Source organism: Myotis myotis, unplaced genomic scaffold (genome assembly GCF_014108235.1).
Source record: "Myotis myotis isolate mMyoMyo1 unplaced genomic scaffold, mMyoMyo1.p scaffold_m19_p_13, whole genome shotgun sequence".
Taxonomy (NCBI): domain Eukaryota; kingdom Metazoa; phylum Chordata; class Mammalia; order Chiroptera; family Vespertilionidae; genus Myotis; species Myotis myotis.
This window is the reverse complement of record NW_023416317.1, coordinates 18,521,042-18,535,463: the sequence shown is the minus strand read 5'-3', so window position 1 is coordinate 18,535,463 and position 14,422 is coordinate 18,521,042. Positions and strand designations below refer to the sequence as shown.

Sequence of the window (14,422 nt, the reverse complement as noted above, 5' to 3'; positions counted from 1 at the left end):
ATTAAGTGAAGGTCACATATTTGCTAAGAATCAGAGCTGGGATTGGTACCCAGGCTACCCAACCAGCTCTATGCTGTGGCCTCTATATTCAGCCATTGTTTGGGGGTGTTTTTTTTTTGCCTATGGCCCACAACTGGGGAGTATAGATGCTGCTAGAGGGCCCTGGCCCACTGCCTGCCTCCTTGCCACTGGCCCATAGGTACAACCGGCTGATGCAGGTGATCACACAGTCGCTGCAAGATCTGCTCAAGGCACTCAAGGGGCTGGTGGTGATGTCCTTGGAGCTGGAACTGATGGCTGCCAGCCTGTACAACAACACTGTGCCCGAGCTTTGGAATGCCAAGGCCTACCCATCACTCAAGCCACTATCCTCATGGGTCCAGGATCTGCTGCAGCGCCTAGATTTCATACACACCTGGATCAAAGAGGGCATCCCAGCTGTTTTCTGGATCAGTGGATTCTTCTTCCCCCAGGCTTTCCTGACAGGCACCCTGCAGAACTTTGCCCGCAAGTCTGTCATCTCCATCGACACCATCTCCTTCGATTTCAAGGTCTGGATACAGTTAGGGCCAGGTCAGGTGACAAGTTGGGGTACAGCCCAGACAAGGGGAGCCTAAGGCCACAGCTGGCTGACCTCAAGAGTCAGAGGACCCCTGAGCAGGGGTTGGGGGTAAAGGAGAGCCGGGCCAGAAGAGGCCATGAGCCCAGGGGAATCACAAGGGGCAGGACATAGACTGCAGGCTACCAGGTAAAATGGTGGGTGTGATGGGCAGGTAGGCAAAGCTCAGGAGGGAGTTTGTGCCTCTGGACCCAAATTCTAACCCATATTCTGGGTGTTGATATGTGTGGGGCATATCTGTGTGCCCACCATAGGTATTGCGCCAGTCAGTGTCAGAGCTCAAGCAAAAGCCTGCAGAGGGGTGCTACATCCACGGACTGTTCCTGGAAGGTGCCCGCTGGGACCCCACGGACTTCCAACTGGCCGAGTCTCGACCCAAGGAGCTATACACAGAGATGGCTGTTATTTGGCTCCTACCTGTGTCCAACCGCCAGGTTCAGGACCAGGCCTTCTACCTGTGCCCCATCTACAAGACGCTAACCCGTGCTGGTATGAGGCCCAGGACAGGGAGCCTACACCACAGGTGGGGACCCAGGCCTGGGCCAGCTCAGGCCAGTTAGGCTGATCCAGGTTAGCTGAACAAGAGGGCCAAGAGGTCAGCGAGCAGTCCTAAGACCAACCAGGCAGGACAGAGCCTGGCAGCAGCAGGTGCCCAGCAGCTGGCTCGGTCTATGGTGGCCCCTGGGGTCACCATCTTGTTGCCTCCCTCAGCAGATCCACCGTGGGTCCTGGGAGCCCTAGCCTGACAGTGGAGGTTCAGAGCGGGTAACTGAGGCCTGGAGAGGAGGGATGGGCCTGGGCCGAGTCCAACAGGAAATGCGTGATGGCGTCAATTCTCCCATTACTACCTGTCCTGTCAGTGCATTAACCCTGGACAGGCCTGGGCCTTGTCCAGACCATCACTGAGCAGGCTGCCCTTGGGCCAGGATTCCTTCCTTGTCCCCATATCTGCCAAGTCCATTGCCTTTACCCTATCCCTTCTCTAACTGTGGCAGCCAACTTAACCCTCCCCCCTTGTTCCCTGTTCCAGGAACACTATCAACCACAGGCCACTCCACCAACTATGTCATTGCTGTGGAGATCCCCTCCGACCAGCCTCAGCGACACTGGATAAAGCGTGGTGTAGCCCTCATCTGTGCCCTGGACTACTAGACTTGGATAAAAGGGTGGGAACCATTAAATTTGAGTTTTTGAGTTTTCTAAGCGGTCCAACTGAGCCTTACCTGCTTACATCAGGCCCCTTCTGTAGGACTCACTACCAGGGCAACAGTGGGGATAAGAGGTTACAGCAGCCTCAAAAGAGAATGTGGTTAGCAAGGGGAAGAGGTGGCAGAGGTAGCAGCTTTGACCTGCTGGACCTGTCCAGGTGCAACAAGAGAGGGGACCCCTCCAAGATCCCAGAGCTCCTCCAGCGAGAGCACGCCCAGCAGGACTAGAGGCAGCCCTGCTTCAGCCCAGAACCCCAGCATCTCTCCAGGTGGCAAAGCTGTCAGATCTCGTGAAAGTTTTGGCATGGCCTTCTCCTCCCAAAGTGCACCTTTAACACAACTCTTCAGGTTCCACAGCCCCCCGAGGCCCCACCTCAGCTCAGGTCCTGAATTCCAGGCCTAGGTCCCAAAAATCTCTGCCCCAGAAAGCTGAATACCCAAGAATGCATATTTCTCACCTTGGTCTTTGAACCTTGGGCCAGGCCTGGTTAGCTCCTCTCCCCCACCTCCACCTAGCCTACAAACCTCAAGCCAGCAACAACAGGAGGGTTCATTTCTTTAGGAGAGTTTTATTCAATCAGTGACCCAATATTTACAAGGGGTTGAGGGGTCAGGCTATGCTCAGTGCAGAGACAACTGCCAGGGCTGCCAGCTGTTCCCCACCCCTCTCCCAGATCACTATGTACAGATAAGGGGCCTCCTTGGATCTCTTTCAAAGCCATCTGCCAGAAGGTATGGGGCTATGTTTGGGGGCTGAGCTCCAGAGGCAGTTCTGGGCCCGTTACCCCTTGGCATCAAGCCCTCCGGGAACATATGGTTTCCAAATGGTTGTCATGGTCCTGCAGTCCCCACCCTGAGTGCCTTGCAAAGGCTGAGGAAGCTGGTGTGGCAGGGAGAGCTAAGGGGTGCCAGTCTCCTGCAAGCAGCCCTGTCTCTGCTACAAGGAGGGAAACGTGGTAATACTGAGGGGCTGGGCAGGGGCTCCTCTGAGCCCCAGGCTCCAGGACGGAGCCCAGGAGTCCAAGGCAGGCCCAGTGCCAGGGCCACAACACTGAAGGCAAAGAGCCCCAGAGCCCTGCTGTGGAGAGCAGACTTGACAAGCCCGACTAGAGCCAGGAAGGGACCAAACCACCAAACAGCTCAAACACTCCTCTCTGCTCAGGCCATGGGACCCTAGCAGGTTGCTCCCCTCAGCCCCTCTGGGACACCCCACTCCCAACCTAGCCCAGAAGCCAGGTCCCTGAGTTTGGAGCTCTCCCAGGAGGAATGAAGAGCAGACCTGGCTTCCTTACAAGTGACAATTGGCTGCTACAGCTAGAGCAGCAGGCCCAAGCCACCCAGGCCCCACCAGGATGGCAATTGTTAGGAGAGAAAGCAGAGTCAGGAAGCCGGCTATGTCAACACAGTGGTGGCAAAATGGGCCAGAGCCCAGAAAAATAGACGTCTCTGTAGGTAAAATATATATTCTGCTGCCCAGGCAGAAAGGCCAGGTCCTGCAGCCCCACAGCCGGCTGTGAAGAAAGCTGCAGCACCTCGCTTTCCCAGCTCCAGCTGCTGCTTCCTGAGCACTATGGGCTTAACCTACCCGAGTACAATGCAGGGAATCCCGGCCTGGCTTCCCTTTCCATGGTCTAAGCTCTCTGGCTGGAACTATTCAGTAATACTGGGGAGGGGGAGTGGGGTAGGGAAGGGGCCCTGGTGAGGCCACAGGCAAGAGCAGGCTGCAGAGTTGGGGACCAGCATCCTCATTGGCGCTTGGCCTTGTAGGGGCGTGAACGTTTCCGCCGGTCAGGCTTCCGCTGCTTGTGGAGCCGGCCAATGCTGACCCCTTGGCGCCGCCGCACCGAGATGTTCTGCTCCACCAGGTTGGCCAGCATCCCTGCAGAGAGGCAGAGGCCCTTGAGCAGGTGGCTGGATGCTTAGCAGCCACCTGCTCAATAGGCCACAGACTCAGGCCAAGAGCAGAGGGTCTTATGGGCCTCCCTGAGACCCACCGCCTGCTCAATCCCCAGCAGAGGCCTGGGGGAGGGGGGACCTGAGGAACATGGCCCTCAGCAGGGTATGCCAGGTAAGACGCAATAGTGAGTACCCCCACCTTCTTGAGCTAACATGGAGATGAACGTGCAGATGAACTCGTCATAGTTGTGTGTCCTTCTCTGGTCGTCAATCTGTGGGAGAAAAGAAGGAGGGCACTGCGGCATTTCCCCAGAGCTGCCACCAGCTGACCTCAAGAAGTCGCACCTCCAGGAAGACAGTCATGGACAGAGGACCAGCAGCTGGAGAAATTACCCACCTTGAACTTCTTTCTCTTCTCCACTTCTTCCTTGAGGCAAGCCTCATAGTTTGCAATCTCAGCCTCCACACACTTCAGCAGTGCCAACAGCTCCTGCCAAAACCCAGCATTGCACCCATGAGGGAGGCTGGCGCCAGCACCAAAGCCACACTACCAGGAAGCAGCGAGAGGCAAGGATAAGCACCAGAGTGCCTGGAGCTGACCGAGGCTTCTTCTACTACCCAACCCAGATAGGCTTCACAGCCACCAACCTCCCCACCAAAACTCCAATCAAGAACCCAGCTCTAGGCAGCAGCCCCCAGGCCCTTCCCTCTGCCAGGGTTAGAAAACTGCAGGGGCTCACCTTGGGTGAGTACTTCTCCCCACTCAAGGGCTCACCAGACCTGGCCAGCCCAGACTTCTCTCTGCCATCTGCAGCTTCCACCACCTCCTTCTCCTCTGGGCTGCCGGACCCCTGGCTACCCTGGCTTGGTCTGCTGGAGGGCGAGGAACCCTTCCCACCCTCTGGGAAAAGAAGACATGAGAAGACCCATCAGAGTGCAGGACACTTGGTGGTCACTTGGCTACCTCCCTCTTCCATCCCTGGTACACCAAGTGGCCAGTGAGTCAGCACGAGGCCCACCTGTCAGTGCCAGGGGACTCAGCACACCATCCTCGGCCAAATGAAGCAGGCCTGTGCTGATGACAGGACCCAGGTCACGTACAGCGCGATTGTAGCGTATACAGTCAACACGGAGCAGGCTGTCATCCTCTCCAAAAAGCACCTTGGAGATGTGAGAGGTGACAGGGCTGGAGGGCCGTGTGGGGTTGGCCGAGCGAATGGGTGAGCGCAGTGGTGAGTTGAAAGCGCTGCCAATCTCAGAGGCTGTGTCTGTGCTCTCGTTGCTGGGGGTGGGTGAGGGCTGCGAGTGCATGGGTACTGCCACAGCCGGACTTCCAGCGCCGCTACTGGTCTTGATGGACAGGGGGATCGAGAGATCTTTCTGGGACTCTTTGAGCTTCTCAGCCAAGACATTGATAGTGTTGGGCTGCAGCACCGACAGTTGCCCTTCCCCGGAGCCACTCAATGGCCCTGGCTTTCCTGGCCCCTTTCGCTTGTACCTGTGGGGCCCAATGAGACATGAGCCAAGGGAGTGGGTCAGATGATCACACACCCAGCAATGCCTAGAACTGTCTGCACACACCCTGGCATCCAGGGACTGACCCTGCAGCTCCTCATGCCAAGCAGCCTGACCCAGGCATGCCAAGCCTGGCACCCTAAGCTCTGACAGCTACAGCCAGGTGTCCTCAAAGGACACCTTCTCTACTTCAGCTGCTGGCCTTTTGCCAATGCCATGTCTTCCAAAAAAGCTACCCCTACCCCATCTCCTCCTTCCATTTCACCCAGTTCTTCTTCCAAAACCTAACCAAAAGGCCACCTCCCAACAGAACATATTTTGATGTCTGGTTAAATGTGCTCAGCTCTCCCCCCCATCCCTCCCAAAGTTTCTTGGGACCTGCAATCAGCCCCTTCATGGCAGCCCCTCCACCCCCCGCCCCAAACAGGGACCCTGTATTCAGCAGGTGCTCAGTATTATCCATCTGCTGAAGGGCATTCTCAGATACACACTGAAATAGTCAAGATAAGATCCGCAGCACTCGGAGCCTCCAGCCTAGAGCTGAGCTGACCTGATGGCGGGGTTGGTGTTCTGCACATCCTCCTCCTCCTCATCCTCATAGTCGTCCTCATCATCGGAGTACTGCTGGGGTGGGCGAACTGGAACTCGGCTACGGCCCACACCTGCTGCCAGGTCTTCCTCCTCCTGAGGCAAAACCCAGGGTAGCCACGAGCAGGCGTCAGTCAGCCCAGGCTTGGCATCACATTCACAGCCAGAAAGCCGGAATGGCTCTCAGGTCAAGTCCAGAACCCCTCCAGGTGTTCGAGCCCAGCCCTGGCTCTGGGAAAAGCTGCTGCCCACCCCCACTACCTGCCTACACTGGGCTTCAGAGAGAGTCTTGTGCCTTCATTTTGCAGCAGAATCCAACCCACAGAATTGTACCAAGGAACATGACCAAAACGTTTAGCCCCGTAACTGTGTGGCTGGATTCAAAGTCATCGGAGCTCTCTCTGCTTAAGCCCTTTGTGGGTGCTTCCGAGTATCAGACAGAGGAACCAGGCCCAGGTGGGGCCTGAACACCAAAGAACCACCTGAGGACACTCCCACGGCAGCCTCTCGCAAGAATCCTGGAGGGACTCCTGTGGGGCATGCCCAACTCACCTGCATGGGGGACTTGGCGTAGTTGTGATTGTCCAGAAAAGCTGGCAGCCGCTGCACGATGGGAGTGGGGTTGGGGGGAACACCATTGAGGCTGCTCCCTGAAGGTTTCACCACCAGCTTGGGTTTGCTGGGAGGGCTGTGGGTCAGGGCTTGTGGGCATGAACCAGCCACCTCCTCCACACCATCTGAGAGAAGCACAGGCAGGACCTTCAGCCAGATCCTCAAAAAAAGCTGTCCCCAGCCCGCTGTCTCCCCAGTCCTGTGACAGCTGAGCCAGCTGGTGGGATGGAAGTCAGTCATGGGCCCACAGCAAGACAAGAGAAGAACAAGATGGGAAAACAAAGGGAGGCAGAAAGAAAAAAAGCCTTGAAGAAAACCAGAAAGGGAATATGCATTACAGGAAAGGTGCAGGGGCCTGTGGTAATGGCAGCCCTTTACAGATGCCTTTTTTTAGGGAAAACTGCTCTCCCTCCATGTTCGGACGGGAGAGGGATGCAAGCACTGGGCTTCAGGCCTTCCGTAGCAGTGTCTGAATCACTGACCAAGTGCCTTCAGGTCTTCCAGGTCAAGCTATGAGGGGTCACTCTGAGGCCCATGAGAGGCCCTAAGACCCCTAGTACCTGTGTGGGTGCCCTCAGAGGACACTGGGCCCCGGCTCGCCTCCAGAGCCACGGGGGACTTGCTACTGGCTGGTTTGGACTCCTCAGGCAGCTGTGTCTCTTGAGACTTGTGGGTCTGAATCAGCTCTGGTTGTGTTACCCTGATCACCTAAAAAGAGAAGCCAAGGCTCAGAAGAGAGAAGGCAGCCCCAGCCTCTACCTTGGACAGCTAAGGGCCTTGTCTCTCCCCACTCCCTCACAGAAAAATACAAGTCAAACCCAAACCTCCTTTTAGAAACTACTTTCCTTCCCCACCCCAGGCCCCCCTTTCCCAAAAAGGGCTCAAAGGAGAGGAGTGGTTAGTTGAAGCCCAGATCCATGATGATTTGGGATTCCTAGACAGATGCCCCAGTGAGGGGAAGGAGAAAATAGCTGGGCAGGGACCGGGCAGGAGAGTACCCACCTGCTGCAGGGCCTCCAGTATTATCTGACGGTTCACCTTGAGGACATGCAGCCTGGCCTCATACTTGATCCTGCGGTCGGGCACCACCGCCATCAGGTTGAAGCGGATGTCATGGTAGGGCTCCCTGCAGTCACAGCTGCAGCTGTGAGAGCAGCTCCCACCCCAGCCCCACCATCACACTGAGGCAGATATCCTGGCAGGGCTCCCTGAAGTCACACCTGCAGCCATGGGTATAGGCCCCACCCCAACAGGCAGCAGCTGATCATGCATACCAGGCACCTGAGCTGGTGCCTTCCAACAAGCGGTGTGAGGGGCCTGGCAGGAAGTGAGCCAGCATACCTGGGCCCCCTAGGGCTCCAAGTCCTGCCCCTTCCCAAAACAGGCCATAGAGCAATGAGTTGGAGCCCAAGATTCAAGCCTGATCCTGCCAGATTCACCATGGAACAAATCACCTGGCTTCTCTGCCTTGGTTCCCTTTTCTGTGCCCCTCCCAATGGGGGCACAGCTCCAGAGGGTAGGGCAGGCACAGGACCCTTACCCTGCAGTGGCGAGGCCGATACGCTCCATGATGACCCGCCGGGCCTTGTCTGTCCATTCCTCATCCTCACCCCAGGGCCCTAAGGAACACGAAGACAAGGAGTCAGCAGGTGGGAAGCCCCGAGTTTGGGCAAGCCAAGAATGGGAGGGAGGATGGAGAGCAGTTGAGTCAGGGAGTCAGGGGCTAATCAGGCAATGCAGCGCAGGGTGCCATGTGGCCAAAGCCAGATGTCCTGAATACCCACCCCCCCACCCCCCCACTGAGTCCCAAGCACCTGACGACCCTGGACCCCAACTCCTTAAGAGTTAAGCAGAGAAGCCCAAAGGGCCCCCAGCTCAGAGTGCTTACCATGGTCAATGGGGTAGACTTTGAGCCCATCCAGTTCAAAAAGCCGGCCTGTGATAGGCACATAGCTGACAAAGTGGAATGCCTCCATGGTCCGCACTGCACTAAGGCCGTTCTGCTTCTCAGGGAGGTGGCGTGGCTCGGGCCTGGGGAAGGACACAGTCAGGGTCCCGAATGGGACAGCCTTCCTTACCTCCACCCCCAACAGCTCCCACAGCTCCCACACACCTGGCATGGCTATTATGTGCCTTGGCCAACTCCGGGGCATTGCCAATCGCATATCCTTTGCTCTAGAGGGAAGAAAATGAGACCACATCAGAACAGCTTCTCAGCTGAGCCTCTGGAAGGGAACCAGAGCTTAGACGTGCAGGCCTGGAGGTGTTCCAGGCATCTGAAGAAGCACAGGTAGACTCTCCTAAGGGCAGAAGAGAGCTCTGGAGCCCCCAATAGATGGGCTCTAATGGCCTTGCACAGTAATAAGCGGACACCGGGAGCAATGTGGCCTGCAAAATGCCAACAAAGTCCTAAAATGGTGTCACTTAAGCAATGTTCCTTTCTTCCCTAGGTTTGTCTCCTTTCCTGACAATTGGGCCTAAAATCAACTGCCTTCCACAATTAACTTAAGAGTCAAATGTAATGTAAATGATCATGTGAAAAATAAAAGGCCTCACAGTGCCATGTAGTGGCATTGCCAGCGGCCCTGGAGGTCAGATGTGTCCCACCAGCCGTGAGCCAGGATTAAGGCACCATGGCATACCTCAGGGCTGAAGCCTTTGGTGAAGTCCTTCATGCGACTCAGGGTGGGCCCCAGGTCCACATTGCTGCAGTTCAGGAGCACGCTCAGCAGGGCATGAGTGGCACAAGAGTTGGGGATCAGCTGTGAAACCAAGAACAGTCACCCATGCACAGCATCCCTCAGTTGAAGCCCACATTCATCAGGAATGGGAACCCAGAGAGGGACAGTCATATCTGGACAACAACCCTCATCTTTGCCCAATGTTTGTTCACTTAACTAAATACCCATCAGATGTCTGGGGACATGGAAAGTAGATTCCGATCCCACACTGCTCTAAAGAGGCTCCCTTTTTTAATGAATAAGAGCTCAGTGCCTTCTGCCAAGGGACTTCTATAACCACCACCCTTAGTATCTGCCTATCTCTTCCTCCTGCCTTCTCCCACTTCCCAAGCAAAGACAATAGCAGCATCCCACCCTCCAGACAGAACACAGAGCCCAGCACACCTGGTGGGCAAAAAACATATTATTCACAATATCGTCATCAATCACAGATGTATCATCCACCAAGGTAGAGACCTTGCGACGGGATCGGCGCTCTTCGATCCATTTGAACAGGAAAATGAATCCATACACGGGGCTGGGGAAAGTAAGGAGCAGAGCTAAACCAGCCAAGTTGGGGGAGGAAACCAGTACCCCCCCCCTTTTTTCTCTCCCCCTGTTCCCCTGCACTGTGTTCCCGCTCAGGTGCCCTTCCTGCAACCCTGCCTTTCTCCTGGTTTCTCCCCAGCACTGCCCAACGTGGCCCTGAGCCCTCACACCCCAGAGGCCCGCCACAGGCAGGCTAAGCATCGGCTTCTGGCCATGGTTCTCCAGGAGCCCCCCAGTGTCCTCACGAAGTTTATGGTTCTGGGATAAGAGAAGAAAAGCTGGAGCCAAAGGCCCAGGGCAGGGTAGGAACAGAAGTTAAGGTGAGAAAAAAACTCTGATGAGGAACTGAAACACTAATTCTCACTGGTGAACCCGAGGCCTGAGCCCAGTGCAGACATGGAAGAAAACATGAGCCCCTCCTTTGCGGGGAAATACAAGCAGACTTCTCAATTCAGTCACCACAGCAGTTCCTCCACGCCAAAACGAGACCCTGAGGTTGGTCACCAGGAGGGCCTCGCAGGTGCCAACCAATCTATACAAGAGGAAAATGAATCCATACAGGGGGCTGGGTGGAGATGAAAGGCACCGGCACACCGGGCACATTAAAGCTGTCGTTAATAGCGACAGCTGCTCAGCAACCAAAGGACTTATATGCAAGCCTATAGGCCTAACCAACGGACACAGACAACAGGGGGGTGAGGGCGTGGGGGGCGGGGGGTGGGGGGTAATGGGGGGATAAGGACACATATGTAATAACTTAGTAAAATTTAAAAAATAATAATAATGACAGCTGCTCAAAAGGCAGGTGTGATCTGGGTCTAGAGAAGGGCCTGGCTTCCTGCTCCAGACCAGAAAAAGCAGCTCAACTGTATTCCAAAGGATGGCTGGAATTTTTACCGACTGGGGGAGGTGCCACTGCGTAAAGGGAAGTGATGAGGGGAGACGGGAGAAAACAAAAACACCAGCTTGATCGGGAGGGCACCCCAAGAGGAGGGCTGCTTCCTCAGGTTACACTTTACAACGTGGGGTTCCGGTCACCACCCGCCTTGAGGGACACCTCTAGGCCTCGAGGCGTGAAAGGCGGTCCTGCCGCCAAGCCACTCACCCCTGGCACTTGCTCTGAAGGTCATAGATCTCCTCCACTTGCACCCCTTTGACACCTGCGGTCAGGGAAGAAAAGAAGTCGGGAAGGGCAGCTCCGGGCCATGCAGCGAGGGCGGGAGAGTGGGTCCCCACAGCCGGGGTCCGGCGGGTAGGAGGCTCTTACCGAAATCTTCCACCAGGAGGGTGAAGAGGCCTGGTGGGGCGACAAATGGTGGTGAGGCAGGCGCCTCTTGGGGGGGGGCCCCCCACCCCCCCACCCCCGGCCAGCCGGCCCCGTCCTCACCAGGGTCGCTCTCCAGCTCCAGCCAGCCCTTATTCATCTTCCCGCGGGGCGGCCCCTCAGCGCCATGTCCAGGCCCTCCCGACCCACCGCCGCCCCGCCGGGAGCCCCCGACGCCCCCGGGGCCCCTAGCCCCACACACAGACAACGGGTTCCGTCGCGTCACTTGCTCGCGCCGGCGGGATACGTCACCACAGGGCGACCGTCTCCCCCGGGTTTCTGGGAGCGTCTTCCGCCGGTTAGACTGACGACGGAGCTCTAGCGAGGGGGCGGGGCGACGCGAGGGGCGGGGCTAGAGGAGGGAGCGGGCGAGTGGTGTTGGCGCCAGTGGCGCGAGAGCGGGCGCGTGAAGGGGCGTGGCTAGAGGAAGGGCGGGGCTAGAGGAGGGGGCGGGCGAGTGGTGTTGGCGCCAGTGGCGCGAGAGCGGGCGCGTGAAGGGGCGTGGCTAGAGGAAGGGCGGGGCGCGCGGTGGTAGCGCCCGTGGCGCGAGGGGAAGGGGCGCGGCGGAGGGGGCGGGCGCGCGGCCGTTAGCGGTTCCCCTCCGCCAACCGTCACCGTAGCGGTAGTCCCCGGGGCCGCAGTCTCCCTGGGTCGCAGCCCGCGTGACCCGGCCCCCGTTTGCGCGCTCGCCCCTCCGCCGGCGCAGTCACCGCGCGGGGCGGCCGCCCGTGAGGAAGCTACAACGAATAAAGCTCCGAGACACAGGCGCCCTCGTCGACACCTGGACGGGCGGCCCTGGCCGGGAGCGGTGGCCCGTGTGCACCGTGAGCAGCGAGCGGCAGAGGCGACCTCCGGCCCGGCCCGCACCAGCCTCCCTGCAGGCGCGGCATGACCCTGGTCTGGCACTCTCGGGATGCTTCTTGAGCCCCTTCGCCGGCGGTTACCTCGGAGGGACGGTTGTGGCCACACCGACATCTATTTTGCAAAGTAATCATTGTTTATTCTTGTGGCGGCGGGGCCGAACACGCTTATTTATTTTTCATTTTCTCAGCAAGCTTTTACCCAGCACTTGTCCAGCAAAACAACTCGGTAACCGTTTCGAAGGAGCACCGCCCGGTCAGGAAATCTCCGCCCGAGCCGCTCGCGGAAGCCCGCCTTTGCATCGTCCCTCCTTACATGCTGTGAAGACTGTGGCTCCTCCCTGTAACCACCAGTGTGCACAGAACTCCATTCGGGAAACGTCTTGGCCCAGCGATGCAAAGAACCGAAGTGTCCAGGTTTTATTTCTATTGCTAGACGGTCGGGATCTCCCCAACAACTCGGAGCCGCCCCGTAGTCAGCTCACGCGGACCCCCGGTGCTCGCCCTTCTCTTCCCGCCTGTCCAAGCGCTTCGTTGAGTAAGAGGACATCCGATGTCATTGCTTCTGCAGGTGCAGCTCGTGGGTTCAAAGAGGAGACCGAGGAAGGAAGGGCGGTCTAGCCTCGGGTTGTATTCCGACAGAGCGGTTGGAAGTCCTGGGAGATGCTCAGAGCTCCCCAGCCATGAGGACATGGTCCTGGGGTGTTTGTCCCTGGCGTGACCTGATTCACTCAGTTCCCCTCTCCCCTGGCGAAACAGCCCTTGCTGCATCATAGGAGTGGGTTTTGCTACTTTTGTCGCCCTGGCCAATGGAAGCCCAGTTCCCAGTCCGCTGACACTGGGAGGTGGGAGCTGGGGGCGGGGGGGGGGGGGGCGCGGGGAGGGGCGGCAGGGTGTCCTCTCCTCAGACAAAGGTTGAGAACAGGCCAAACCTCAACAGCCACCTGAGCCAGGTGCAAGGCGGCAGGGGTGGTTTGTCGGTGTTTCCTCTCGTCTCCCACTAGAGGGAGCTCTTGCTCTAAGCAGCTGACATGCCACCGGCGCCTCCCAGGAAAGGACTAGCGGGGCTCGCTTTTTTTTTTTTTTTTTTTAATATATTTTATTGATTTTTTACAGAGAGGAAGGGAGAGAGATAGAGAGTTAGAAACATCGATGGGAGAGAAACATCGATCAGCCGCCTCCTGCACATCTCCCACCGGGGATGTGCCCGCAACCCAGGTACATGCCCTTGACCGGAATCGAACCCGGGACCCTTCAGTCCGCAGGCCGACGCTCTATCCGCTGAGCCAAACCGGTTTTGGCAAGCGGGGCTCGCTTTTTACTGGGCAGAATTACGGCACCCATACTCGGGGGCCAAAGGAGGCTTTATCCCTGAGGGCCACCTCGTGATTTTAACGGGCACAAAGAAAACGAAGAGCCCGTTAGCCAGTTCAGGCTGAGTGGTAGCAGTACCTCTGACTTGAGGCAGGTGCCCCTCTGTGACCTCCCTGTGCCTCAGTCTCCTCATCTTAGAAAATGGGGAGCCCTGACCGGTTTGGCTCAGTGGATAGAGCGTCGGCCTACGGACTGAAGGGTCCCGGGTTCGATTCCGGTCAAGGGCATGTACCTTAGTTGCGGGCACATCCCCATTGGGGGGTGTGCAGGGGGCAGCTGATCGATCTCATCGATGTTTCTAACGCTCTCTCCCTTCCTCTCTGTAAAAAAATCAATAAAATATATTTTTTTTTTAAAAAATGGGGATAATAATGGCACCTTGGGCATGGGGGGGGGGGGGGCTTTGTCAGTTAACACATGTAAAATGTCCCAAACAGTTCTTGACACTCTTTAATAGCTATTGGCTATTACTAGCACTGATACTGGGTGGGTCCCTTATAATCTGTTGCTTTGACCCTGTGGAACTTGATCACCAACTGTAGGATTAAATTGCTGACCAAGCCCTGTTTATTTTCAGAGCTGGAAGAGCCTCTATTATCCTCATAATAAATAGAATTCGAGAGAGGCTGCAGCGAATGAAGCCTATAAAAGAGAAGGCGTGTCGAAGATTCAGGTAAAGAGGTGACCTAAGGGAATTTGGGAGACATTATTCAATGGCCTGTGGTATGCACTGTACCTTTACCGCCCTTTGCATGGTGTTGGGAGCGAGGGTTGGGTAGTGTGGAAGCACACACCATTGGTATTCTAGAAGCTGCCCGGTAGCCTATCCTCCCAGGAAAGTGCTGGCTCTTGGACCCTACTCCTAGGTTCATACTGGCTCTAACACTTGCTAATGAGGTGACCTGGGACAGGTTACTTAATTTACTTATGCCTTCATTTCCTTATCTGGAAAATATTCAAAATAATAGGATACACTTTTTAAAAGATATTTTAGAAAAAGAGCAAGGGAGAGAAACATTCATGTGAGAGCAAAACATTGATTGGGTACACTCCCCCTATTAGGGATTGAGCCTGCAACCTGGGCATGTGCCCTGACCAGGAATCGAACCCACAACCTTTTGGTACACCGGACAACATCCAACCAACTGAGCCACGCT

At 56.7% G+C, this 14,422-nt stretch overlaps 3 protein-coding genes across 8 annotated transcripts in view; 2 read left to right on the top strand and 1 right to left on the bottom strand.

The window, feature by feature from the left end:
• DNAH1 (dynein axonemal heavy chain 1) overlaps window positions 1-1,771 on the top strand; it is a 68,449-nt gene extending 66,678 nt beyond the window's left edge. The window contains exons 75-77 of the mRNA XM_036333806.1: window positions 200-551; window positions 874-1,108; window positions 1,650-1,771. Coding sequence (XP_036189699.1) covers window positions 200-551; window positions 874-1,108; window positions 1,650-1,771 — 709 coding nt within the window. The remainder of the gene's footprint in view (window positions 1-199; window positions 552-873; window positions 1,109-1,649) is intronic.
• A 605-nt stretch (window positions 1,772-2,376) lies between these two features.
• On the bottom strand, window positions 2,377-11,282 carry BAP1 (BRCA1 associated protein 1). Of its 6 annotated transcripts, none has more exons than XM_036332007.1 (17): window positions 11,095-11,282; window positions 10,975-11,004; window positions 10,813-10,867; window positions 9,564-9,696; window positions 9,081-9,200; window positions 8,552-8,613; window positions 8,327-8,469; window positions 7,979-8,057; window positions 7,441-7,510; window positions 6,999-7,146; window positions 6,379-6,563; window positions 5,789-5,922; window positions 4,743-5,221; window positions 4,464-4,624; window positions 4,121-4,270; window positions 3,923-3,995; window positions 2,377-3,706 (listed from the first exon to the last, which is right to left on the bottom strand). In XM_036332007.1, the coding sequence occupies exons 1-17, from the start codon at window positions 11,129-11,131 to the stop codon at window positions 3,573-3,575; spliced, it is 2,193 nt and encodes a 730-aa protein (XP_036187900.1). In that variant the 5' UTR covers window positions 11,132-11,282; the 3' UTR covers window positions 2,377-3,572. The 6 variants fall into 6 exon arrangements, 5 of the variants coding, with proteins under 5 accessions (XP_036187900.1, XP_036187899.1, XP_036187902.1 ...); XM_036332006.1 differs by having other exon boundaries at window positions 7,441-7,564; window positions 11,095-11,279; XM_036332009.1 differs by having other exon boundaries at window positions 4,121-4,213; window positions 11,095-11,276.
• Window positions 11,283-11,547: 265 nt separating this feature from the next.
• The window catches only part of PHF7 (PHD finger protein 7), a 15,741-nt gene continuing 12,866 nt past the window's right edge, over window positions 11,548-14,422 (top strand). The window contains 2 exon segments of the mRNA XM_036332004.1: window positions 11,548-12,462; window positions 13,843-13,938. Of these exon segments, the coding sequence (XP_036187897.1) occupies window positions 13,901-13,938 (38 nt within the window). The 5' untranslated portion in view covers window positions 11,548-12,462; window positions 13,843-13,900.

What these genes read in the sequence shown, in the direction of transcription:
- BAP1 (XM_036332006.1), bottom strand. Translation starts at nt 11,131, where the DNA reads ATGAATAAGGGCTGGCTGGAGCTGGAGAGCGACCCTG. An exon ending in ATATGTTTTTTGCCCACCAG is followed by an intron (nt 9,201 to 9,563) that starts GTGTGCTGGGCT and finishes TTGGTTTCACAG; the next exon opens with CTGATCCCCAACTCTTGTGC. An exon ending in GCACATAATAGCCATGCCAG is followed by an intron (nt 8,470 to 8,551) that starts GTGTGTGGGAGC and finishes GTCCTTCCCCAG; the next exon opens with GCCCGAGCCACGCCACCTCC.